Source organism: Eptesicus fuscus, chromosome 22 (assembly GCF_027574615.1).
Source record: "Eptesicus fuscus isolate TK198812 chromosome 22, DD_ASM_mEF_20220401, whole genome shotgun sequence".
NCBI lineage: Eukaryota > Metazoa > Chordata > Mammalia > Chiroptera > Vespertilionidae > Eptesicus > Eptesicus fuscus.
In genome coordinates this window covers 924228-948913 of record NC_072494.1, presented here as the reverse complement: position 1 = coordinate 948913, position 24686 = coordinate 924228, and the positions used below count along the sequence as shown (strand labels likewise).

The following is a 24686-nucleotide window of genomic DNA, read 5'->3' as shown; positions in this document are numbered from 1 at the left end:
TGCTAGTGAGTCATCTGTCCCCTCTGTCCTGTGAGTCGTTCCAGCAGATTGTCAAACCGAGGAGCGGGTCGTGGCAGCAACAGGAGTGCGGGGACGTCGGGCACCGCCACCCCGGTCCGTGTCTGACGCCAGGGCAGTCGGGGGGACGCAGCCCTGAACCGGGGGGTCTGGACGACCTCTGGGCAGTCGGCGTCTGAGTGACATCGGAGGGCTCCCCGCTGGCGTCTGCAGAGACTGGAGAGCCGCTCGGTGTGGAAACCCACGCGTGTGGCCCCGGACGTGTTGTGGACACGGAGACCAGTCACCTTCCGTGGTCCCGGTGAGAGCATCGGGCCGGAGGACAACTGCTCGCCCAGGCGAGAGAGGAAGCCAGGACCGTGGGAGGGGGGCTGAGAGCCCCCGAGAGATCGTGTCCAAACCCCCAGCAGACGGCGGGCGCAGCTGCCACCGAAGAAACGCCCGGAACAGCCAGAGCCGCGGTCACGCCCAGAGCCCCGCGCCCGGCGCCCCGGACAGGGTGGCCGCCCGCTCGCACCCCGCCCACCACCCACCCCCTTACCCTCAGAGGCGGGTGAGCTGCTTCTCCTGGGCCCAGGCCTGCACGTCGGCCGCGGCGAAGACCAGGTAGAAGAGGAGGCTGCTCACGTTGACAGCCGCCATGAGGAGGAAGATGGTGGACCAGGCGGCCTCCGGGTCCTGCGGGATGCAAGTGCGAATGAAGACGCGTGGCCGGGCATGGCCGTGTCCGCAGCATTTAAAACACGAACACGAAGACGGGCCCCACGCAGGCCCCCTCACCACACGGGCGGAGGGAGGAGCCGGGGGGCAGCACACCCCCCTCCCCACCCGACAGACACCCCGATCTGTCCCTCCGCTCCGGGGAGCGGAAACCCCGCTCATTCTCCGTTTGGCCGGAGTTCCTCGGAATTCCTGACCTCAGTGTTACAGTTGTCATGGCCAGAGGTGATCTTTGTATATTTTTTTTTTGGATCAAATCTCACGTTTCGTGTTTGTAGTTTCGATCCTCTCTTTTATGTCCTTAAACCTCAGATGCGTTTCCAGGGTCTCTGAGCACCGGATCCTGAGGGTCTGGTTCTGTGACATCCTCCCTCCTCTCACAGGACACCTTGTTTCTCTGAGCGTCTGGTGACGTGTGATTAAGGCAGAGCCACCCGGCCAGGCTGTACTGATCACCCAGGACCGCACGATTCCTTTCTTACCTGATTGAGGATTATCCCCGCCAGAGTGGACGAAATGAGTCCCCCCGTCATTCCGATGAGAACCGTGACTCCTTTCAGAAACCCGTAGTATCTGAACAAAAGAGAAGGACAGCACGCAGGTGTATTTTTAAAGCTTCAGCCTCATTTGGTTCAAGATGAGGTTTAAGAAAGTTAGCTGTTGGTCTCCTGAATCTCCCATTCTCCTCCTCAAACGCCACTGAGATATCAGACAGAGGCCCTGTGGCTCAGTGGTTGAGTGTCGACCTATGAACCAGACTTATGAACCAGGAGGTTACAGGTTCGATTCCTGGCCCAGGTAGTGGGCTTGATCCCCAGTGTGGGGCATGCAGGAGGCAGCCATTCAATGATTCTCATCATTGATTTCTCTCTCTCTCTCTCTCTCTCTCTCTCGCTCTCGCTCTCGCTCTCTTTCTCCCTTCACCTGAAATCAATAAAAAAACATGCATATTTTAAAAAAGATATCAGATGGAGACGGTGGTTGCGATAACTTTCTGGTTACACTGCAGTGGGGACGGTGGGCCTCGATAGTAAATGATGTTGAGAAAATGAGGCCGTGCTGGGCTGGAAGCCACATGGGTTAGGAAGTCTGCACACACAGCGGGGGATGCAGAGGGGATGCGTGTTGGTCATGGGCGTGGTTTGGGGTTCATCAACATGGAAGGACTGTGCACCTGGTCAGTCCCACAACCCCAGAGCGACTGGCCCCGTGGCAGCCCCCAAGCAGCGGGATCGCCGGTCCCGGCTGCAGCGTCAGATGCCAGGCTCACCGCTGAGACACGCGAGAGACACGCCTCTACCCCCGCGTTCCGTGGGAGGTTCTCCTCTCCCCCTGCTCCTCGCAGGGCTTGCGCTCGGGTTTGCTGCCCCTTGCCCCCGCGAACTTCAGAATTCAGCACACATCTTCGGGAGAAAAGCTGACCTTGTGTTTCAGTTCCCTTAATGTTTAACTTTGTCGCTGCCGCCCTGAGCAACGCCCGGGTGCTGGGCGAGTCCCTCTCCAGGGCAGAGCCTTCCGCCAGGGCCCAACCCGGGACACCAGCCTTTGCCACGTCCCAGAACCGGCAAAGGGTAACCGAGAGAGCGCGGTGGGCGCTGCCAGCACGCCGCGCCTCGCCCAGGTGCGTGCCCTGGTCTCGGCGGCCTCATTGACCTCTCGGCCCGTCGGTGAGCACGTTTGGTGCTTTACTGGCCTTCTCAGGCCTTTCCCAGCTGAGCCGTCAATCATCCTCTCCCTGTGCAACCCTACGCGGAAGTCCAACCGCTTTCTCAAATCCTGCGTCGTGTTGTACGACGCGAGGAGGCACAGAGATTTAGAATATTGATCTCCAGGGGATGAGAAGACCTAGCGTGGTGGCTGCTCATCATTTCCGTGGCCTATCTGTGGACAGGTGCTCAGCGCGGCTGTTTTTTGAAGCGCGTGGCTCCGTTGGCTTGTGCGTTCTACGTAAAAGACCGCTTTTATGTCTTCGGACAATTCCAGATAACCGGGCGCTGCGGGCAGTTCTGGGGAGGGTCTTGGAACTGAGTCAATCCAGTGGACACACGGGTGAGATTCTTCAGCTGCGGCAGCGGGGACCACGCTCGGCCGAGCTTGCCTCTCCACGGGCCTCTGCTTCACACAGCTCCGGGGAGTCCGGTTCATCTCGGACCTATGTTCTCCAAGGAGCACCGGCACCACTAAGAACAACGTGGCCCAGCCCGCCTGGCTCAGGGGTTGAGCATTGACCTATGAACCAGGAGGTCACCCTTCCATTCCCGGGCAGGGCACAGGCCCGGGTTGCAGGCTCCATCCCCAGTGTGGGGCGTGCAGGAGGCAGCCGATCAGTGATTCTCTCTCATCATTGATGTTTCTCTCTCTCCCTCTCCTTTCCTCTCTGAAATCAATAACAATATATTTTTTAAAAATCCTGGGTACGACCCCAAACCGGCGGTGAGCTCTTAGGACAACAAGGAAGCGCCTGAACCCCGGCCTCCTTAGTGAGAAGATAAATACTCCTCGCTTGTCGGGAGGGTTCAGGATGTAAGACGTGCGCACAACAGCAGCAGCGACCGAGCAGCCAAGCCTCGCAGAGTCGGACTTTCGGCAAGCTGGCCGCAAACTCCAGAACCGCCGCCATCTTAAACACCCCGAGAGCGGGGATGCAGCCAAGCAGGGGAAGGTGACCCCTACCTGGGGGCGATGTCCAGGGGGTTGATCACTATCCCGCTGACGCAGAAGCCCAGTGTGGCGCTGGCCAGCGTGAGGCACGTGACGGTGCCGTGAAAGCCGGGGCCCAGGTAGAGCAGGCCCACCACGAAGACGGCGGGCAGGAGGAGGCCTGGGCAGGCGGGCGACACGGTCAGGTGCGTCCTGGACGTGTGGGGAGCCCCCCCCCCACCAGAGCTGGACTGGTCTGGGCCGTCACTTACCCAGCGCGGTGAAGAGCTTTCGGACGGTGAGCAAGCTGAGCATCTTCCTGGACAGGAAGCCGTCGGACACGTGCCCCGCGAGGATGCCCAGGAGCCAGCAGCACAGATGGGGGAGGGCGGACAGCAGCCCGTTCTGGGGAGGACACGTATCGTGAGAGCCTGTGCCACAGAGGACTCGCCGCCCACTGACCTTCAGCGTCTGGGATAGCTCAGACCTGGAAGCCATCCAGGGGCCCATCGGCAGACGAGTGGGTAAAAAGCTGTGGTGCAGCCGTAACCGGGTTTGGCTCAGTGGATAGAGCGTCAGCCTGCAGACTGAAGGGTCCCAGGTTCGATTCCGGTCAAGGGCATGTACCTTGGTTGCAGGCACATCCCCAGTGGGGGTTGTGCAGGAGGCAGCTGATCAATGTTTCTCTCTCATTGGTGTTTCTAGCTCTCTATCTCTCTCCCTTCCTCTCTGTAAAAAAATCAATAAAATATATTAAAAAAAAACTTTGCTAGAATGCCAAAGTAAAAATACATTTATTTAAAAAAAAGAAAAAAGCTGTGGTGCATTCACACCAGGGAATACTATGCAGCTGTGAAAAGTCAACCTCTTTCCCTGGAGCATATCATGCTGAGTGAAATAAGACAGTCAGAGGGAGACAAATACCGTAAATCTCACTCTTATGTGGAATCTAAGTAACAAAATAAACTGGTGAACGGAGTGGATCCAGAGACACGGAAGCGTGGAATGGAGTGCGGAACCTCAGAGGGGAGGCAGGGCGGGTGGGTGGGAGGAGATCAACCAAGGACCTTGTGTGCAGCTAGCTATGCATGGCCCATGGACATGGACAACGGGCGGGGCGGGCCTGGGGCGGGGGCGGGCTGGAGGAGTCCGTGGGGGAAAAGGGGACATATGCAATATTTTCAACAATAAAGAATTATTTAAAAAATTCAGTATCTGAAATGGGCGCCGTCATCTGTGAAACCATCAGCGCCCAACGCCCACGTGCGTGCTGGGGCCCCACGCCCCCAAGAAAGAGGACAGTCGTTTGGAGGTCGGAAGCCCTTGTCACCATCCGTCTATTTTTATTTTTATTTTTAGTGTCACAGGACCTGAAATGACTGGGCAGGTAGTAAGAGGAAGACTACGCCGAGAGTGGGACATGCTGGCCCTGGGAACATGACAGAGATGAGAACAATTGGAAACAGCCCAGCTGATGTGGTTCAGTGGTTGAGCCTCGACCTTTGAACCAGGAGGTCAGGGTTCGATTCTGGTCAGGGCAGAAGGCAGCCGATCCATGATTCTCTCTCACCATTGATGTTTCTCTCTCTCTCCCTCTCCCTTCCTCTCTGAAGTCAATATATATCTATCTCTATCTATCTATCAACTATCTATCTATCTATCTATCTATATCTATCTATCTATCTATCTATATCTAAAGAAAAGAGAACGGAGGGGATACTGACCTCTCTCACGTTAACGTGGAGCTTGGAGCTGATGAATGTTGGCAAGTACAAAAACATGACGTGATTTGTCCAGGAGAAAGCAAAACAGCCGAGGGAAATGGCCCAGACGGGCAGAGACTTGAGCACGGCCCGGATGGGCACGGATTTTCCCGCGGAGCCCACCTGGGAAGAAGCCCATCATCCGTCATCAGCACGTGGGGACCAGCAGGTCACGCTCCCCTGGCTCGGGACCTGGAGGTAAGGCGTCGGCGTTTACCTGCTCGACGAGGGAGGACGCGATGAGCTCCTTCTCCCCGGGGCTGATGCACGGGTGGCCCTTGGGGTCGTCGTGAAACAGAAGGAACCAGCAGAGGCTCAGGGCGCAGCCGCCGGCCCCTGTGGAGGCAGCGCCGTGAGAGCCGGCTGCTTCCCTCCGGTGCGTCTCTACACCGGCCCTTCCCAGGGCGGGCACGAAACTGGGCCTCCGCCTTCTCTTCTGAGACTTTGCAACAGGCTCACACTGTTTTTAAATCCTCACCCGGGTAGATTTTCCCCATCAATTTTTAGAGAGAGTGGAGGGTGTGTGTGTGTGTGTGTGGGTGTGTGTGTGTGTGTGATAGAGATAGAGAGAAAGAGAGAGAGAGATACAAGGAGAGAGAGAGAGAGAGAGAGAGAGAGAGAGAGAGCCCTGCTGGTGTGGCTCAGTGGTTGGGCATTGACCTATGAACCAGGAGGTCACAGTTCGATTCTTGGTCAGGGCACATGCCGGTGGTTACAGGCTCCATCCCCATTGGGAGGCGCGCAGGAGGCAGCCAATCAAGGATTCTCTCTCATCCTTGATGTTTCTATCTCTCCCTTCCTCTCTGAAATCAATAAAAATATATTAAAAAAAAAAAAAAGAAACCAACGAATGTTGACATTTCTCTTTCCTTCATGAAATGCATCATTTCTAACATCATTGAATTCAGGTAAGTTATATTTATTCAGTTCTTATTTTTATGTTAATTAATTTATTAAATGGATTGGGGTGACGTGGGTCGACATGACGTGTGGGTTTCCATGTTACCAGATCTGTATCTTGCACCGGGTGCCCCCCACCCAACATCAAATCCTCTCCCGTTATTCTTTCTAACTTTGTCTTAAAGGCTGAACAAGGACAGGGATTTCGCAGGAGACTCACCGAAGATGTAGAAGACCATGGGCCAGCCCAGGGACTGACAGATGAGCCCAGTCACACACAGGGCCAGGGAGGGTCCCAGCATCAGCCCTAACGGGGCACAGAGAACGGGCCTCGTGAGCACCGGCGTCGGGACGTCGAAACGGCGAGACAAGAGGGCTCCTGGGGGCGGCGACCCGCATCAGAAGCAAAGGAGAGCCGAGCCGCAGGGCTCAGGGGCTGAGCATTGGCCTAAGAACCAGGAGGTCAGGGTTCGATTCCCCGTCAGGGAACAGGCCCGGGTTGTGGGCTCCATCCCCAGTGTGGGGCGTGCAGGAGGCAGCTGATCCATGATTCTCTCTCATCACTGATGTTTCTCTCTCCCCCTCTCCCTTCCTCTTTGAAACCAATAAAAATATGTTTAAAAAGGGAACGAAAAGAATATTTACTCTCTCTCTCTCTCTGTTGAGATAAGCTCGCCACGAGATAACCACGGGATGGGAGCATCTCGGCGCGTAGCCGTTACCTGACAGACTCAGAGAGGTCAGTCGGCCTCGTTCCGACGGAGGCGCCCACTTGGTCCAGACGGTGTGCTGAGCCACCAGCATCGTCCCCTGCAATGAGACGCAGAGGCGGGTCCTCGCCGGCACGCGCGTGCGCGGGGAGCGGCTCAGGCTCCGCGCCGTCGCCGTACCTGGCTGAGGCCCTGGGCCACGCGGCAGGCGATGACCGCCGACTCCCCCGCCCCGGCCGCCAGCGGCATGAGCAGGCTGAGCAGGGAGCTGAGCAGCAAGGCGGAGCCGACCATGTTCTTCACGGGGTAGATCCCGGACAGATACCCGACGGGCACCTGGGTGAGGAGCATCCCGTAGGTGACGGAGCTCAAGATGACGCCCTGGGTTTGGGGGCTCCAGTTGTACACGGGGTTCTGAAAGAGAGGAGGAGGCGTCTCCTCACTCCGCCAACCTGGGGCCAGGCCCAGGGACGGGGAGCCCCCGCCCGGGACACGTGTCCATTGGTGAGAACTGGCGAGGCAGGTGGAGACGTGGGCTCGTGTCTGCGTGATGACGTCGCACGGATCTCGGTAGCGTCCACGCTGCACACAGATGGTGAGCGAAGCAGGGCTGTCCACACGTGAGTGCGGACGACATTTCCCACGCACCTTGATGTCGTCCAGGGGCTCCGGGGTGGAGGTGTTGGGCGGACCCTGGGGGCCCGTGCCGTTCACCATGGCGACCATGGTGAGGCTGAGACAGGCGCGCTGGGACATCATGGACACGTTGCAGAAGTGCAGGAGGAGGGCCAGCCCGCAGCGGAGGGAACCGCAGCCGGGCGCTGGGGGGGAGAGCAGGACACACCCGCGTGAACACAGCTGAGGCCACACGCAATCACGCACGCTTTTAACTGCAGGCGGGGGCCCCTCGGACCTGGGGGACCCCAGGCGTTACTTTCAGGTCGTATTGAGCCTGGTGGCCGTTGGGAAATGACGGCACCTGAGGAAGGTGTGTGACTGGTGTCACCATCCCACAGCCCCGGAGACAAAAATCCCATCTAGAACGTCCCGGAAATTAAGTCCTCCGAGGACTTTGGCTCATGTGTATTTTACTTTTAAAAAAATGTATGCTTTTATTGGTTTCAGCGAGGAGGGAGAGGGAGAGAGAGAACCATCCATGACGAGAGAGCATCATGGGTCAGCTGCCTCCTGCACGCCCCAGCGGGGGATCGAGCGCCCTGACCGGGCATCGCACCGTGACCTCCTGTTCACGGGTCGACGCTCAACCACGGAGCCACGCCGGCGAGCTAAGACCCGTCACACGCTCTCAGGGAAGCTTCCTCTCGCCTGGACCCTGGGGTGCGTGTTAAGAAGGAGCAAGCCCGCGGGAGGGGACAGGGCGCACGTCTACCTCTCCCGGACGGGGACCGGTCGTCCATCGGCCTCACGGTGGTCGGGCTCCTGCGCCTCTCGCTGGAGGGTCTGCTCTCCGTCCTCTGCAAGTTCAAGGCGCGTTGACGTCACCAGGACACGGGGAGGAGCCGACCCCACCCCTCCAGGCTCCTCTGATCTAGACGACGCGTCAAAGGAAACGGACGCTGTCACGCCGGTGCCCACGCAGTTCCATCCTGCGCTGCCCTTGACGTTGCATTTCTACGGTTTTGTTGTTGTTGTTGATTACAGGAGACCTGAACGCTGCAGACGGCAAACCGAAAGCCCTGCCAATCCGTGGTTTTATATCCGGTGAGAACGTCCCTCAAAAGTGAGAGACGTGAAGACCTTATCAGACCGCCGGAAGCGAGGGCCTCACCGCAATAGGGAGCCTCGGGGCGTTGTAGGCAGGAGGCCGTGGCTGAGGCCAGGAGCCGGATGCGCCGAGGAAGGAGGACCGTGGGGAAGGAATGGCGGGAAGGGAAATGCCTTCCTTTCCCGAGGCGTGAGCAGAGCTGCCAGCTCTCCTTGTGAACGTCACCGCCCCCGGCAAGCCACCTCACTCTGCACCCGACCCTGGACCGAGCGGCCGCTGGCCCAGGCCTGCATTCACCGGGTGGGGGGCGGGGGGCGGGGGGCAGGGGGGCGGGGGAGGGGGGTGACGGGGGGAGCCCCGCTGAGCGGTGACTCGAGCGAAGCCCCCTGGTGTCAGACGGCCCCTCGCCCAGTCCAGCACCAACCTGGCCGCTCACACACTGGTCTGCACCTTAGGCTTTGACCACCTCAGCTCATGTGACAGCAGACGCTCCGAAGACACACACAGTCCCTAAGATCGGCTCTTCAGGTATTTGGACGTGAGCAGGCTTCAGCCCCATCACCACACACGGGACGCCTTCTGGGGCTGCTGTTTATTTCAATGCACACGCACGCACACACACACATGCACCCATACATACACTGCACACCCAACACACGCACCCACACACACACGCACCCACACATACACACACTCCACACACATACACTCCACACACACATACACTGCACACACACATACACTGCACACACACATACACTGCACACACACACACGCACACTCCCCCACACACATACACTCCACACACACACACATATGCACTGCACACACACACTCCACACACATACACACACTCCACACACACACTCCACACACATACACACACACACCACACATATACACTCCACACATACAAATACATCTCAGTACCACAATAGCACATCCATGTAACTAGCTATACCCACCACACACATCCGTCACACACACACCCCACACACACATCATGGACACACTGACCCATAACCTCACCCAGCACAACGCTCAGATTCACAAGCACCACACCCCTCACCACACACATTCTCTTTCCGTGTCTAGCCACACAGCCATCCACTGCACACGCCATCCACTGCACACGCGTCCCTGATACACGTTCTTTCCTCTTTCCCTTGTGAAAAACCTGTGAAAGCAGATTTCCCAGCAAACCGGCCCCCGATGGACTGGAAGTACCTTTGCTGGGATCTGTGACCGGGAGGCCTCGCCGTTGCTCGGCTCACTCCATGGGCGGCAGGAGAGGAAGACGGGCCTGGCTCGGGACAGAGGGCTCCTCCCTCCCGTGAGGGCTTCCTCTCGGCTCTACACGAGATCGCCCGCCTGGACGCACTCCTGTCAGCCCTGCAGCGCCTTCCCCCAATCCTCTGACCTCAGGATGTCAAAGTTAAAAACTTAATTTTTAACTTCACGTTCACCTTTGCCTCAATCTTCAGGGGAGGAATGTGGGCCTTAACACCATCCCACGGCCCGGCCGGCGGGGCTCAGGGGTTGACTGAGCATCGACCTATGAACCAGGAGGTCACAGTTTGATTTCCGGTCAGAACACAGGCCCGGGGCGCAGGCTCCATCCCCAGGAGGGGGCGTGCAGGAAGCAGCCGATCCATGATTCTCTCTCATCATGGATGCTTCTCTCTCTCCCTCTCCCTTCTTCTCTGTCATCAATAAAAATGTATTTAGAAATAAAATAAGGTAAGATGTGAGCAGGACCGTGCAGGGCGGCCAGCTGACTGCCCGGGAGGTTTTCACGGCCTCCTGGGGTGGGAGTGTTTGCCTCGGAGTCTCCAGGTGGGGAAGACGGATCGCGGAGGCTGTGCCTGGGAGACTGGGCCGGCCTGAGAGTCGGGGCCTGGGCACCGGGACCTTCGGGGAGGCCCGGGGGTCGGGGAGTTAAGGCTGAGATGAGAGGAGGACAAGCGAGGGAGGCACACGTCTGGGGAAAGGAGGGGTTCGTGGGAGCCAGCAGAACTCAGGGCGGCAGGAAATGTGAAATCCGAGTGGGAGGGGGAGGGGCGTGCTGGGAAGTCCCAGGGGAGCAAGGACCGCGGGGCGGTGACCCGACTGCTGAGCCAGCGGCAGGACGCGGGCGGTGCCCAGACTGATCCTGGAAAGAGGAGGGAGGCCCAGGCCCAGAGAAGGGAGTTTCCGTGGTAACGTCAACAGGAGACCCCCCCCCTCCTGCGCTGAGCTCAGCAGGGGACCCAGGAAGCCTGGCCATGGCGGCGGGGGGGTGGGGGGTGGGGGGGGCGGTCCAGGTGCAGAGTCCGGTCGCCTCTGGGAAGGCCAGGCCGTGGCGCACGGAGGGCACGCTCTTCCCGGGGTCGCTGCTGCGTTTAATCAGAGCCCGTGATCAGCTCACCAGCTGGGGCCTCACTGATTTTAGGCGAGAAGTGGGGCCACCTGCAGGATGGTGGGAAGTGAGCTCAGACCCCTCCCGGCACATCCTCTGCACACCTGGGGGCGCCGCAGCTCTGGGTGTTTTGCGGCCCGTTGTGGGTTTTTTTTTTTTTTTTTAATATATTTTATTTATTTCAGAGAGGAGGAGAGAGAGAGAGAGAAAAAAACATCAACGATGAGAGAGAATCACTGATCAGCTGCCCCCTGCAGCCCCCCACTGGGGATCTAGCCCCCAACCCGGGCACGTGCCCTGACCGGGAATTGAACCAGGGACCCTTCGGTCCGCAGGCCGAGAGAAGGGAGTTCTATCCACTGAGCCACACCAGCCAGGGCCCCGTTGTGTTTTGAAAGCTTTTCGTTAATTAGGCTCATGAGCTCTCATCCGAAGCCCGAGGCCCAGTCACCCCCGGTGGTGTGACGGAGCCGCTGTCCCTGGAGGAAGGCTGGTGTCTGGGTGAGATGTCCCCCGGCTGTCGGCTGTTTCTCTGCGAGGCTCTGCACTCGGGGGCCACTCCGAGGGCCCGCAGCCCCCGCATGGGCTCGAAGACCAAAGGCCAGCAGCGTCCACAGTGGTGTCCGCTGTGCCTTCCTAGAACCTCGCTGACTCCATTCCCGAAAGACCCCCTTCACCTCCTTCCTTCTCGCAGGCGCGAGCTTCCCGGTTCCACCTTCTCTCGCCGCCGACGTCCGTTAAGCTCGGTCGGGTCGTCTTCTCCTGGTCGCGACTCCCGGGATGCAGCCGGGAGGGGGAACGCCTGTGCTGCCTGATGGGCAGGATCCCGAGTAACTGGAACACCGTCTCTTTCATTTTAGCGTCTGAGTGTTAATGGCCGTGAACCCCATACATAGACACCCAGGTTTCACAGCCTGTAAGCACAACAGGCCGGCTCCTGCTGGGGCCACGGCTTCACGCGCTGCCCGGGGTGCGGGCTGTGACACGGGCACAGGTCCCCGCAGACCTCACCCCTGAACGTACTCATCGGTCATTATTCCCACAGAGATTCCTGTTCTCCCGGCACTTTCCACAGAGCGGGGCTCCAAGGCAACGAGAATGGCCCGCCCGTGGCTCAGGGGTTGAGCGTCCACCTATGAACCAGGCGGCCACGGTTCGATTCCCGGTCAGGGCACAGGCCCGGGGTGTAGGCTCCATCCCCAGTGTGGGGCGTGCAGGAGGCAGCTGGTCCGTGATTCTCTCTCATCACTGATGTTTCCAAATCCCTCTCCCTCTCCCTTCCTCTCTGAAACCAATAAAAAAACATTAAAAAAAAATAATAAAAAACAAAGGCACGGGAATTGGCGTTTCAAGGGTGTCCAGCTGTTGTCGGCCTGGCTGGGTGTGAGAGCCCCCGGGGAGTGTCTAAGACTCACTGATGTCGGGGCGCTTCCCCCCTCCCCCGCCCCCGCCCCGGACCCATGCGTTGGGGCTCTCTGGAGCAGCGCCCACACATCCGTACGTTTCAGAGGCTCCCCAGGAAAACCTGACTCCCACGCGGAGGTGTGACCTCCAGAGTCGGCCGTGCAGGACGGGAAGAGTGAAGACAAGTAAGAAAAGGCCGAGCAGCGGTCGGTCCGCGTCCCACGTTGACGTCTGCGCTCGGGGCCCTCAGAGGCGTGTGAGGGTCCGCTCTTTGGCCCAGTCCTGGATCTCCGCCCGCCCGAACGTGAGGTAGAACACCAGGCCGAACACGTTGACGGCGGCGGCCAGGAAGAAGACGTTCCTCCACCCGGACGCCGAGTCCTGGGAGAGAAAACCGGGCTGTCGCTCCGGGTCCCCTCCCCACCGGGACCGGAAGCCCTCCGTGTTGGGGGTGCCACGCGGACCCCAGAGAACACAGGGCATGCCCTGCGATGGCCACGTGTCCTGGGTTATCGGAGAAGGTTTCATGAGACTTGGAAGGAAAACGACTCTATTGTTCTTTAAACCAGAATGAATTCACCCACGCTCATGTTTTTCTGGATTTGGGATCTCAACAGTCATGAGCATATCCTATTCCTCGGAAAATTACGCTTAAAATGACATCATTAAGATTTCATCTTCCCCCCCACCACCACCCTCCCCGGAACCTGAGCTCTCAGAGCCCATGGATGGTCCTGCTCGGAGCAGAGCAGCGTGTCAGCATCCGTGCCCGCCTTGCTCTCAGACCACACAGTCCCGGAGCACAGAGGCCCTACTGTGCGCCCCCAGGCCCAAAACAGCATCGCACACGCTCAGCCCGCGGCCCACCTGGCTGATGAGGAACCCGGTGGCCGTGGAGGAGATGATGCCGGCGAGGAGCCCGAATCCCCGGGAGATGCCCATGAGGAAGCTGGCGTACCTGCGGAGAGGATGGCACGGGCTCGCGAAAAGCCGCCGAGACCAGAACCAGAATCAGAACCAGAACCAGGGAGCCACGCTGTCCCCTGGGAGCGCAGGTGCCCGCCTGGCGGTGTGCGGAGTGGACCGGACAACCGGCTCCGGACAGAACGCCTGGGTTCAGATCTGGCTCTGCCTTGGTCTGGCGTCAGGCACGTCACCTGACCTTCTGTGCCCCAAGAGGGCCTGCCTCGTGGCGCCGTGAGGGCTGGGTGTGGGGGTACATGAGAAGCCCCCAAGCCTGGCTGGCGGGGCTCAGTGCTGAGCGCCGACCTATGAACCAGGAGGTCACGGTTCAATTCCTGGTCAGGCCCAGGTTTCAGGCTCAATCCCCAGTGGGAGGCGTGCAGGAGGCAGCCGATCCATGATTCTCTCTCATCTTTAATGTTTCTCTCTCTCTCTCTCCCTCTCTCTTCCTCTCTTTTCCTCTCTGACATCAATAAAAATATTTTAAAAATAAATAAAAATAAAACTGCCTCTGCCTGGCCGGCGTGGCTCAGTGGTTGAGCATCCGACTATGAACCAGGAGGTCAGGGTTCGATTCCTGGTCAGGGCACATGCCCAGGTTTCGGGCTTGATCCCTGATAGGGGTCAGGCAGGAGGTGGTCAATCAATGATGTTCCTCTCTCATCAGTGTTTCTTTCTCTCTCTTCCTCTCTAAAAAATAATCAATAAAAACATAGTTTAAAAACAAACCAACAAAAACCCGCCTCAGGACAGGACGGAGGCCTGCCGCCCCTGCAGCGAGGGGCCTGGAGGGGGAGCCAGCAGGTGAGCTCTCACCTGGGGGCGACGTCCAAGGTGTTGATGATGAACCCCGAGTCGCACAGGTTGCTGGTCCCGGGAATGAGGATCAGCAAAACCACGGTTGTCACGTAACTGGAAGCCACGAAGGGCAGGGCCACGGCGCAGAGCGACGGGAGCAGGAGGCCTGGGCGGGGAGGACGGTCAGGACCCGCTCGGACCAGACGCGGAGCAGGGGTGGGTCCCCCGAGCCCGGCCCCTGTCCTTACCCAGGGCCGAGAAGAGCTTCCGGACGGTGACGAGCCTCAGGAGGTTCCTGGACAGAAGGAAGTCCGCCAGCTGGCCCCCCAGGACCGTGCACGTGGAGGCAGCCACGAAGGGCAGGGAGGACAGGACCCCGCTCTGGGGGCAGGAAACCGGCCGTGAGGCAGAGGGCACGGGCAGCCACGTCCCACGGACGCCAGGCCCTCCGGACACTGAGCCGTTTTAGGGGAACGAGTGTCCCTGTCTCAGGGGAGAGGCCGGGCACCTGCCGCCCCCGAGGAGGTTTTCCCACTGATTCTTAGGGAGAGTGGGAGAGAGAGGAAGAGACAGAGAGAAACATCGATGTGAGAGAGACACATCGATGGGCTGCCTCCTGCATGTGCTCGGGCTGCGGAAGAGCCTGAAACTGAGGGATGTGCCCTTGACGGGGTTCGAACCCGGGACCCTGTGGTCCTCAGGCCGACGCTCTAGCCACTGAGGCAGACCGGTTAGGGCAAACAGGACAAATTCCGAACAAATTCCTAAGAGAACTTGAAGAATTAAGAATGAGGTGTGAGCCCTAGCCGGTGTGGCTCAGTGGATAGAACATTGGCCTGCAGACTGAAGGGTCCCGGGTTCCATTCCGGTCAAGGGCACATGCCTGGGTTGTGGGCTCATTCCCCAGTGGCGGTGTGCAGGAGGCAGCTGATCAATGATTCTCTCTCATCATTGATATTTCTCTCTCTCTCTTCCTTCCTCTCTGAAAACAATAAAAATATATTAAAAATAAAGTTTTTAAAAAAGAATGAGGTGTGAGAGAAGAAAAAAATAAACAAAACAAAAATAAATAAAAAAAATCCCAACCCCCCCAAAAGAATGAGGTGTGGTAGGGTAGCCTGGTGGTTAGGAACACAGACCGGGCGCCCTCTCCCTGAGCAGCCCTGGGATGCAGGGCGGCCTCTCACCTCTGTGTGTCCCGTCCCCACGCCTGTCCCCTGGGGTTCTTACGGTACCCCTCAAGGTCACCTCCAGGATTGATGGGTGCGTGCAAAGCCCGAGGGACAGGAAGCACGGAGCTAACCCTCCCGCCCTCCTCACGCCCGGGGCCCGGCGGGCAGCGCTCACCTCCCTGATGCTGACGTGCAGCACGGAGCTGACGTAGGTGGGCAGGTAGGTGACGAGGACGGTGCACAGCCAGAAGTGGCTGAAGAACCCCGAGAAGATGGCCCACAGGGGCAGGCAGCGGGCCATGGCCTTGAGCGGGACGGAGCGTCGCGGGGACGTGGGCTGAGGACACAGCGCATCCACGTGGGTATTCGGACAGTCAGAGGGCCCCTCCGGGGAGCGCCCCCCAGCCCGCCCACCTCTGTGGGCCCGGGGGAGGGGCGCAGGTGCTGGGAGCCCCGCCCATCACCTCTGGGGGGGGGTGAGGGGGGTGGGAGGAGTGGGCGGGATGGGAGGAGTGGGGGAGTGGGGGGAGTCCCGGGGGGGAGGGGCGCAGGTACCTGCTGAGCCAGCGAGGACACGATGTGCTCCTGCTCGCGGAGGCTTATGCACGGGTGGCGCGTGGGGTCGTCGTAAATCACGGTGAACCACAGCAGACAGCACACGCAGCCCACGCCGCCTGGGGAGCCGGACCCAGTTAGTGCTCAGGGGGATTTGTGAGCTGCCAGAGGGAGTTTGTCCGACGTGATGTTGCCTCCCCCAAACACACACACACGCGCACACACGCACGCACACACACACACACGCACACGTGCACACACACACACACACACGCCAGTTCATGGCTATTCCATCCCAAGGACCTCAACGCTTCCACCTCATGTCAATTCTTTTTTAATATTTTAAAATTGATTTCAGAGAGAGGAAGGGAGGAGAGAGAGAGAAGCATCCATCAGCTGCCTCCTGCACGCCCCCCACTGGGGATGGAGCCTGCAACCAAGGCCCCTTGACTGGAATCGAACCCGGGACCCTTCAGTCCGAGGGCCAGTGCTCTATCCACTGAGCCAAACCCGTTGCGGCTCTATCAATTCTTGTACAAATCTCCTTTTTCAAATGAATGAATGAATTACTTTTTTATAAATATATTTTTATTGATTTCAGAAAGAGGGAGATGGAGAGAGGGATAGAAACATCAAAGATGAGAGAGAATCACGGGTCGGCTGCCTCCTGCAGTATGGATCAAGCCCTCAACCAGGGCATGTGCTCGGATGGGGAATCCAACCCTGACCTCCTGGTTTATAGGTTGATGCTCAACCACTGAGCCACGCCACCGGCTCTACAAATCTCCTTTTAGCTAAAGCTCTCCCGTGACCGTCCCTCCAGTAGCGACACCATTGCTCGTCCTCTGCAGACACCTGGGCATGTCCCCTCCTGGCCTCGACCAAGAAACCACCCCTCCCCTTCCCGCCACCTTCCCTGTAACACAGGACCGCCCGTCCCGCGGGCGGAGGGTGGCCGGACGCTGGGACGTGGCGGCGTCCAGGGTGAGAGACGCGGTTCACTCACCGAAGATGTAGAAGATGAAGGGCCAGCCCAAGGCCTGCGAGATGAGCCCCCCGACGCAGAGGATGAGGGAGGACCCCAGCGCGGCCCCTGAGGAGAAGGCGAGGGAGACACGTGTGAACCCCGGAGAGGCCGAGGCCCGTGGCCCCCCGGGACGGCGTCCCAGCAGTGAGGTGGCCGACTCAGTGACTGGGTGAGGAGAGATCTCCCCAGTAAGTCCTGGGAAGGAAGTAGGATTCATCTTCATCACAACACTAACCCCCTTAACCAGCCTGGCCAATCCACAGCCCACCTCCTTTCCTTGTTGTGTTTTTTTTTTTTTTTTTTTTGGTTCTTTAAGTATATTTGTATTGACTTCAGAGAGGAAGGGAGAGGGAGAGAGAGAGAGAGAAGCATCAATGGTGAGAGAGAGTCATGGATCGGCTGCCTCCTGCATGCCCCCCACTGGGGATGGAGCCCACCACCCGGGCATGTGCCCTGACCGGGAATCGAGCCGAGACCTCCTGGTTCACAAGTTGATGTTCAACCCCTGAGCCAGGCCGGCCGGGCTCACCTTCTTTCCTTATAACCAGAGGTGCCTGCTGGCAGGGAGTACCAGGAGGTTGGGGACAGGAGAGGAAAGACGGGCACAGTCCCTGCTCCCCAGGACTGCGCTGCCCAGGTCGGGGGCGGGGGGTTGGGAAGGGAAGTGCCATGGCCGTTCCCCGTCCAGCCTTTCTCTCCTCTCCACCCCGAGTTCCCACAGGCGGTTCTCACGTGTCCATCTGTGCTAAGATGTGTCTACACTGAGCCCCCCACCCCCCCCAGGTGCTCTTGTCACTCACAGTGGTCTTTTCTGTGCTGAGCCTCGTGTGTTTCTTCTCTACGTAACCGTCTCCCAGTGTTGAATTTGGGAGAAGAATTTGTTTTGTGTGTGTTTTTTTTTAACCAGGAGAAAAACAAATTTAATTTTGTACGTACAAGAGCCCATAAAACTATGAGACTCAAAGAAGTGACCAAAGCAGGAGGTCTTTATACTTTTTAGACAAAGAAACAATACATTTAGCCCGGCCGCCGTGGCTCCGTGGTTGAGCATCGATCTATGAACCAGGAGATCACGGCTCGATTCCCGGTCAGGGCACATGCCCGGGGGGCGGGCTCCATCCCCGGTGTGGGACGCGCAGGAGGCAGCCGACTGGTGACTCTCTATCATTATTGGTGGGTTATCGATGGGAGAAGAACTCTAATCCCTCTCCCCCAAACCGTCCCATCCGCCAAGGGAAGGTGAGGGAGGGTGAGGCCGGCCACGGGGCTGTGATCCGCGTCGGAATCCTTACCGGATCCCGCGATGCTGGTGAGCTTGCTGCGCTCCAGCGGGGGCGCCCACTTCGCCCAGATGGTGAACTGACCCGTCCACGCCATTCCCTGGAAAGAAAACCGTTCAGGCCTCGGCTCGCCAGCAGGATGCCCGCGTCGTACCCCACGCCGGGGGAGAGCGGCCCTGGGTACCTGGGCCATGCCCTGGGCAACGCGGATCGCAATCACCAAGCTCACGCCCAGGTCAGCGGCCAGCGGCGTGCAGAGGCTGAGCAGGGAGGAGGCCAGCAGCCCCGCCCCCAGCATGTGCTTGGCGCCAAATATCCCCGCCAGGTATCCGCTCGGGATCAGAGTCAGCAAAATCCCGTAGCTGATGGAGCTGAAGAGGATGCCCTGGGTCTCGGGGCTCCACGCGTAGACGGAGGTCTGGAAAAAGAGGAGGAAAAGGGAAATCAGTTGCTGAGAACGTGGGCGTCCCAGCCAGAGCTGCTTGTGGTTGGTGGGACCTCCCAGGAAAGGTCGCATTTGGTTTCTCTCTCTTTTTTCTTTTTTAAAATCTAGCTGAACTATCCCATCATTTCCAAAAAACCTAATGATACGCCTAATTTTTTTCTTTTTTAATATATTTTTATTGATTTCAGAGAGAAAGGGAGAAGGAGAGAGAAACATCATTGATGAGAGAGAAGCATGGATTGGCTGCCTCCTGCACACCCCCTGCTGGGGATCAAGCCCGCAACCCGGGCAGGTGCCTTTGACTGGAATCGAACCTGGGACCCTTTAGTCCGAAGGTCAACGCTCTAGCCACTGAGCTCAACCGGTTAGGGCAGTGGTCGGCAAACTCATTAGTCAACAGAGCCAGATATCAACAGTACAATGATTGAAATTTCTTTTGAGAGCCACATTTTTTAAACTTCTTCTAATGCCACTTCTTCAAAAGAGACTCGCCCAGGCCATGGTATTTTGTGGAAGAGCCACGCTCAAGGGGCTAAAGAGCCGCATGTGGCTCGCGAGCCACAGTTTGCCAACCACGGGGCTAGGGCATAGAGCCCTGCTTTGTTCCTCTCCGAGGAAGGAAAGACAGAGGACACGAAGGAGAAAAGAGATGAAGCCTTCCCTTTCCACTGGGGATTCCCTCCTGACAAAGGGCCCGCTCTCCGTCCCACTCACCCCTGCGTGGAATTCCCCGATGGGTCTGCTGGGGTGCTGCAGGGGGCCGGCGAGAGGGCCGTCCGCGGAGGCGTTGGCCGGGGCGGGCTGCTGGGTGCCGTTGACCATGGCGATGATGGCGATGCTGAGGCCCACGCGCTGGGTGATCATGCTGAGGTTGGAGAGGTGCATGACCACGGCCAGCCCGTAGCGCAAGGAGCAGAGACCCGGGCCTGGGGAGGACGGGGAGAAAATGGGGGACTCCTGGCAGCGATCGCTCCTCCCCGTGAAAAACACACCGCAGGCCCGGCCGGCGCCGCTCAGCGGGTGAGCATCGACCTATGAACCGGGAGGTCACGGTTCGATTCCCGGTCAGGGCACATGCCCGTGTATCGGGCTCGATCCCCAGTGTGGGGTGGGCAGGAGGCAGCCAGTCAATGATTCTCTCTCACCATTGATCTCTCTCTCTCTCTCTCTCTCTCTCTTCCTTCCTCTCTGAAATCAATAGAAATATATTTAAAAACAACAACAACAAAACACCGCGGTCCCCCTCTCTCTTTTCACTAAAACGACCGACCGGACAGCAACCCTCCTCGGTCCTTCCCGTTAGTCGGCTGCAGGCCATGAATCTGGGATCCCCTCGTCGGGCGAAGCCACGAGGGGAAGCCGATGATCAACCAGAACGAGCTGCACGAGGGCATTGATCGCCCCCTGTTCCCAAACCGAGCGATGCGGGAGATGGAGGCAGAGCCCCCACAACACTTCTCCCCGCTGCCAGCCAGTCGCCATCTGGTTTGCGTATTCATTTACCAAAAAATCTTGCAAGTTTCTTCTAGACAGCCGGCTGCCTTTGAGTGAAGCTAGTCACACACCCTGGATCTTCTTTTTTAAGCATTTTTTTTTATTTTTTTAAAAAAATATATTTTTATTAATGTCAGAGAGGAAGGGAGCGGGAGGGAGAGATAGAAACATCAGTGATGAGAGAGAATCATTGATTGGCTTGCACACCCCCAACTGGGGATCTAGCCCACAACCTGGGCACGTGCCCTTGACTGGAATCAAACATGGAACCCTTCAGTCCACAGTCCGATGCTCTATCCTCTGAGCCAAACCAGCTAGGGCATTTTTAAAATTTATTTTTAGAGAGAGGGAAACATTGATTTGCTGGGACACGTATCGATGCCCTCATAGGCTGGCTCTTGCACGGGCCCTGACGGGGGATCGAACCGGCCACCGGGGGGTGTCAGGTCGATGCTCTACCCAACCCAGGGTCTTTTTTTTAACGTATCTGAGCGTAAATATATTTGCATATTTGGAGAATTCGGACTAAAGGGAAGCAAGAGAGAACCTGGGAGGAAATAGATGAGAATACAGGGTGTCCCCTCTCCCCCAAATGTCTACGCACTTTGAGTACGTTAAAGTGTGTGTGCATTTTGGGGGACACCCTGTATTAATGGAAGAAATCCTCTTCAATGGCCGGGTGGCTCAGGGAGGGGATGGGTCGCCTGCAGAGGAATTATTTCCTCATTCCTGGAGGTTTCCAAGCTCAGGGGACACAGCCAGCTCCCTGGCGAGGGTACCATCGCAGGGATTCGTGCCTGGATGGAGGGTTTCTATAAAATTACTTTTTCGAGGCTCATTCTATTCCTTGTGTCCCAGGACTCGCTGACCAGCTTGGCTTAATTTCTGGTCCATAACTCAGTGGGGCTCCTTGAGGAAGAAGCCACAACCGGCGACAGGATGAGGGGCTGGAGCGGGTCCCACTCTCCCCCGAGAGGCTCGGCGGCGAGGGCGTGATGGGAGGAGGAGGAGGGGAGCAGAGCGAGGAGGCGCAGGGGACACGGGACACCCCCTGCCCTTCCACGCGGTGTGGCAGGCGGCGGTACCTCTCCTGGTGGGTGGCTTCTCGTCCATGGGGCTCCTCCGGGAAGCGGCTCCGCTCGTGGGGGCAGAGGCACCCCTGCCCTGAGCCTCGTTCACGGCCACAGGCTCTGATCTAGGGGAGAACAGCCCAGCGCAGGGCCCTCAGTCACGTCCTCCGTTCCCGTTGCCCGCGCTCAGCATCAGCAGGCCCTTTGCTTTGTGGTTGTTGTTAGTTTTTAAAATATGTTTTCATTGATTTCAGAGAGGAGAGGAACCAAGATGGCGGCATAGTTAAACAACTAATCTGCTGCCTCACACAACAATTTCAAAAACACAACTAAAAGACAAAAACGTCTACCACCCAGAACCACGGGAAAGCTGGCTGAGTGGAAGATTTACAACTAAGAAGAGAAAGGAGCACAATCGCTGAAAAGCTGAGGTACGGAGGCACGCGAATCGGGCCAGCGGCGGGCGGCTGGGTGCGCGGCTTTTCTTCAACCCGCAGGGAGACAAGCTCCCGATCACTCTGAAATCCAGTTTCTGGGGACACTCGGGGGACCCAGACACCTACGGGGAGAAGCTGGACTCTCGGCCATCGGGTCGGAAAGTGAGAGTGACTTTTTTGTGGTGGTGCGCCCAGCAATCATTGTTTACTGCACTGGAGCGCAGGGCGCAGGGACTTGGAAACGGGAAAGGCAGAGACGGCTGACGGCAGCCATTGCTGTTGGCCACGCCCCAGCCTAGTGACGCCCTGAGACCCCGCCCTGCCCTGAGATCCCGCCCCGCACATTCTACAAACCCGCCCCGGCTCCACACAGCGGCTTTTGCATATAAATGGCCTGTTCTGTGGCAGCTCATCCAAATTAACTGCAGCTCCAGACTGCTCCAAAACCGCCCAAGCAAAGGAGGAGAAAACTAGCCCTTGCTGTAGCTCCTGCTGGGGGACACACAGTACACAAGGGTACACCAAGAGTGTCCACCTCAAGTAACTGGGAGGCTGACCCATTGAACCAATAGGACACCTAGTACACAAAACTACCCTACCAACTCAGGGAAGCAGAGAATATGAGAAGGCAAGGAAACAGATCCCAAACCAAAGAAATGGAGGAGAACAAGCGACTGGACATAGAATTCAAAACCACAGTTATAAGGTTTTTCAAGAATTTCATGGAAAAGGCCGATAAATTCAATGAGACCCTTGAGGATATGAAAAAGGACCAACTAGAAATTAAACATACACTGACTGAGATAAAAAATATTATACAGAGACCCAACAGCAGACTAGAGGATTGCAAGAATCAACTCAAAGATTTGGAATACAAAGAGGCCAAGGACACTCCTCCAGAGAAGCATGAAGAGAAGAGAATTCAGAAAGTTGAAGATAGTGTAAGAAGCCTCTGGGACAACTTCAAGCGAACCAACATCAGAATTATGGGGGTACCAGAAGAAGAGAGAGAGCAAGATGCTGAAAACCTATTTGAAGAAATAATGAATGAAAACTTCCCCCACCTGGTGAAAGAAATAGACTTACGAGTCCAAGAAGCGCACAGAACCCCAAACAAAAGGAATCCAAAGAGGACCACACCAAGACACATCATAATTAAAATGCCAAGAGCAAAAGACAAAGAGAGAATCTTACAAGCAGCAAGAGAAAAACAGTTAGTTACCTACAAGGGAGCTCCCATACGATTATCAGCTAATTTCTCAACAGAAACCATGCAGGCCAGACGGGAGTGGCAAGAAATATTCAAAGTGATGAATAGCAGGAACCTACAACCAAGACTACTCTACCCAGCAAAGTTATCATTCAGAATTGAAGGTCAGATAAGAGCTTCACAGATAAGAAAAAGCTAAAGGAGTTCATCACCACCAAACCAGTATTATATGAAATGCTGAAAGGTATTCTTTAAAAAGAGGAAAAAGAAGAAGAAAGATAAAAATTATGAACAACAAATACATATCTATCAACAAGTGAATCTAAAAGTCAAGTGAATTAAAAATCTGAGGAACAGAATAAACTGGTGAACTTAATAGAATCAGAGGCATAGAATGGGAGTGGATTGATAATTCTCAGGGGGAAAGGGGTGTCTGTGTGGAGAGTATGGGAAGAGACTGGACAAAAATCATACACCTATGGATAAGGACAGCGGGGGGGGGGGAGGTAGGGGCAGAGGGGGGGTGGGAACTGGGTGGGGGGGAGATATGTGGGGAAAAAGGAGAAACAATTGTAATCTGAACAATAAAGATTCATTAAAAAAAAAAATATGTTTTCATTGATTTCAGAGAGGAAGGGAGAGGGAGAGACAGAAACACCCATGGTGAGAGAGAATCATGGATCGGCTGCTTCCTGCACGCCCCACACTGGGGATCGAGCCCGCAACCCGGGCCTGTGCCCTTGACCGGGAATCCAGCCGTGACCTCCTGGTTCCTAGGTCGGCGCTCACCCCCTGAGCCACGCGGGCCGGCCCTGCCCATTTCCTGTCACCGTCTCGTTACTGCCCTCAGGTCGCCCCTAACACGCAGCCTGCCTTGCGTCATCCTGTTGGGAGCCTCCGTGTTTACTCAGAGTAAATGCCAACGTGGCTGAAAGAGCAGGAGCCGGCCGGCCGCAGAGCCCGGGGACCCAATCCAGCCATCGGGAGTGAGGCCCGGGGACCCAGTGCGGCCATCCGGGAGTGAGGCCCGGACCCAGTGCGGCCATCCGGGAGTGAGGCCGGGACCCAGTGCGGCCATCCGGGAGTGAGGCCGGGACCCAGTGCGGCCATCCGGGAGTGAGGCCGGGACCCAGTGCGGCCATCGGGAGTGAGGCCGGGACCCAGTGCGGCCATCCGGGAGTGAGGCGGGACAAGGCAGAGCAGGTTGCCGACACCCCGAGCTTTTTCACTCGTCTCCTCGGAAGCAGGGAGCTCGCGAGTGGGAAGGAAGGTCTGAGACGCGCCTCCTCACCGAGGACAGCACACGGCGTAGCATGCGTTCCATGCTCACGGCAGCGGCGAAGGCAGACACTTCCAAGCGTGGCCCCCGGCTTGCGGGTTACTGCATGGAGGCTCCCGGCGGACACACGTTACTATGAACGTGCTTTTGATGGTTCAATTGGCCTTAAACTTCTCCTTTTCTTTCTTTTTTTTTTTGGTAAATCCTCACTGGAGGATCTTTTCCCATTGATTTTTAGAGAGAATGGAAGGGAGGGGAGAGACAGAGAGAGACACATCGATTGGTTGCCTCCCACACAAGTCCCAACCAGGGCCAGGGGGTCAGGCATGTGCCCTTGACTGGACTCGAACCCGGGACACTTCAGTCCGCAGGCCGATGCGCCATCCACGGAGCCAATCCGGCAGGGCTTACACCTTTCCTTTTAAAAGTGGGTTCGTGTGCGGTAGAGTCCACACGGTGGGTGAGCACGGGATGCCACTCGACACAAACTTCAGGGAGTAAGTTCTGGGTTAGTGCCACTGCCCACCTTTCAGAAGACAGGGGGTTCTAAATGAAATTGGTTTCCCAGCAGGTGATTCCGATCATGCCACCGATCATGCCACGGGTTCATGTATGAATTTAACCATGAAGAAAAAAGTGTCCTGAGCAGCAAGAGTGGGCAGCCCTGGAAGGCAGGG

General features: G+C 57.4%; 2 protein-coding genes across 2 annotated transcripts; both read right to left on the bottom strand.

Annotated features, from left to right (window-relative positions):
- Positions 1–561: 561 nt before the first annotated feature.
- LOC103291291 (sodium-dependent phosphate transport protein 1) lies at positions 562–8169 on the bottom strand. Its single transcript, XM_008147305.3, has 11 exons — positions 8142–8169; positions 7400–7572; positions 6932–7165; positions 6764–6851; positions 6262–6348; positions 5359–5477; positions 5103–5264; positions 3651–3783; positions 3412–3559; positions 1221–1311; positions 562–696 (listed from the first exon to the last, which is right to left on the bottom strand). The coding sequence occupies exons 1-11, from the start codon at positions 8167–8169 to the stop codon at positions 562–564; spliced, it is 1398 nt and encodes a 465-aa protein (XP_008145527.1).
- A 4356-nt stretch (positions 8170–12525) lies between these two features.
- Positions 12526–21135, bottom strand: LOC103291105 (sodium-dependent phosphate transport protein 3-like). The gene is made up of 11 exons (XM_008147062.3): positions 21099–21135; positions 19234–19445; positions 18259–18492; positions 18087–18174; positions 16774–16860; positions 15768–15886; positions 15388–15549; positions 14289–14421; positions 14059–14206; positions 13147–13237; positions 12526–12660 (listed from the first exon to the last, which is right to left on the bottom strand). The coding sequence occupies exons 1-11, from the start codon at positions 21124–21126 to the stop codon at positions 12526–12528; spliced, it is 1437 nt and encodes a 478-aa protein (XP_008145284.2). The 5' UTR covers positions 21127–21135.
- Between the last annotated feature and the right edge of the window lie 3551 nt (positions 21136–24686).

What these genes read in the sequence shown, in the direction of transcription:
- LOC103291291 (XM_008147305.3), bottom strand. Translation starts at nt 8,169, where the DNA reads ATGGACGACCGGTCCCCGTCCGGGAGAG. An exon ending in CCGGTCCCCGTCCGGGAGAG is followed by an intron (nt 7,573 to 8,141) that starts GTAGACGTGCGC and finishes TCTCCCCCCCAG; the next exon opens with CGCCCGGCTGCGGTTCCCTC. An exon ending in TCCACGTTAACGTGAGAGAG is followed by an intron (nt 3,784 to 5,102) that starts GTCAGTATCCCC and finishes TGTCCTCCCCAG; the next exon opens with AACGGGCTGCTGTCCGCCCT.
- LOC103291105 (XM_008147062.3), bottom strand. Translation starts at nt 21,126, where the DNA reads ATGGACGAGAAGCCACCCACCAGGAGAG. An exon ending in TTGCCCAGGGCATGGCCCAG is followed by an intron (nt 18,175 to 18,258) that starts GTACCCAGGGCC and finishes TTTTCTTTCCAG; the next exon opens with GGAATGGCGTGGACGGGTCA. An exon ending in TGCACGTCAGCATCAGGGAG is followed by an intron (nt 14,422 to 15,387) that starts GTGAGCGCTGCC and finishes TCCTGCCCCCAG; the next exon opens with AGCGGGGTCCTGTCCTCCCT.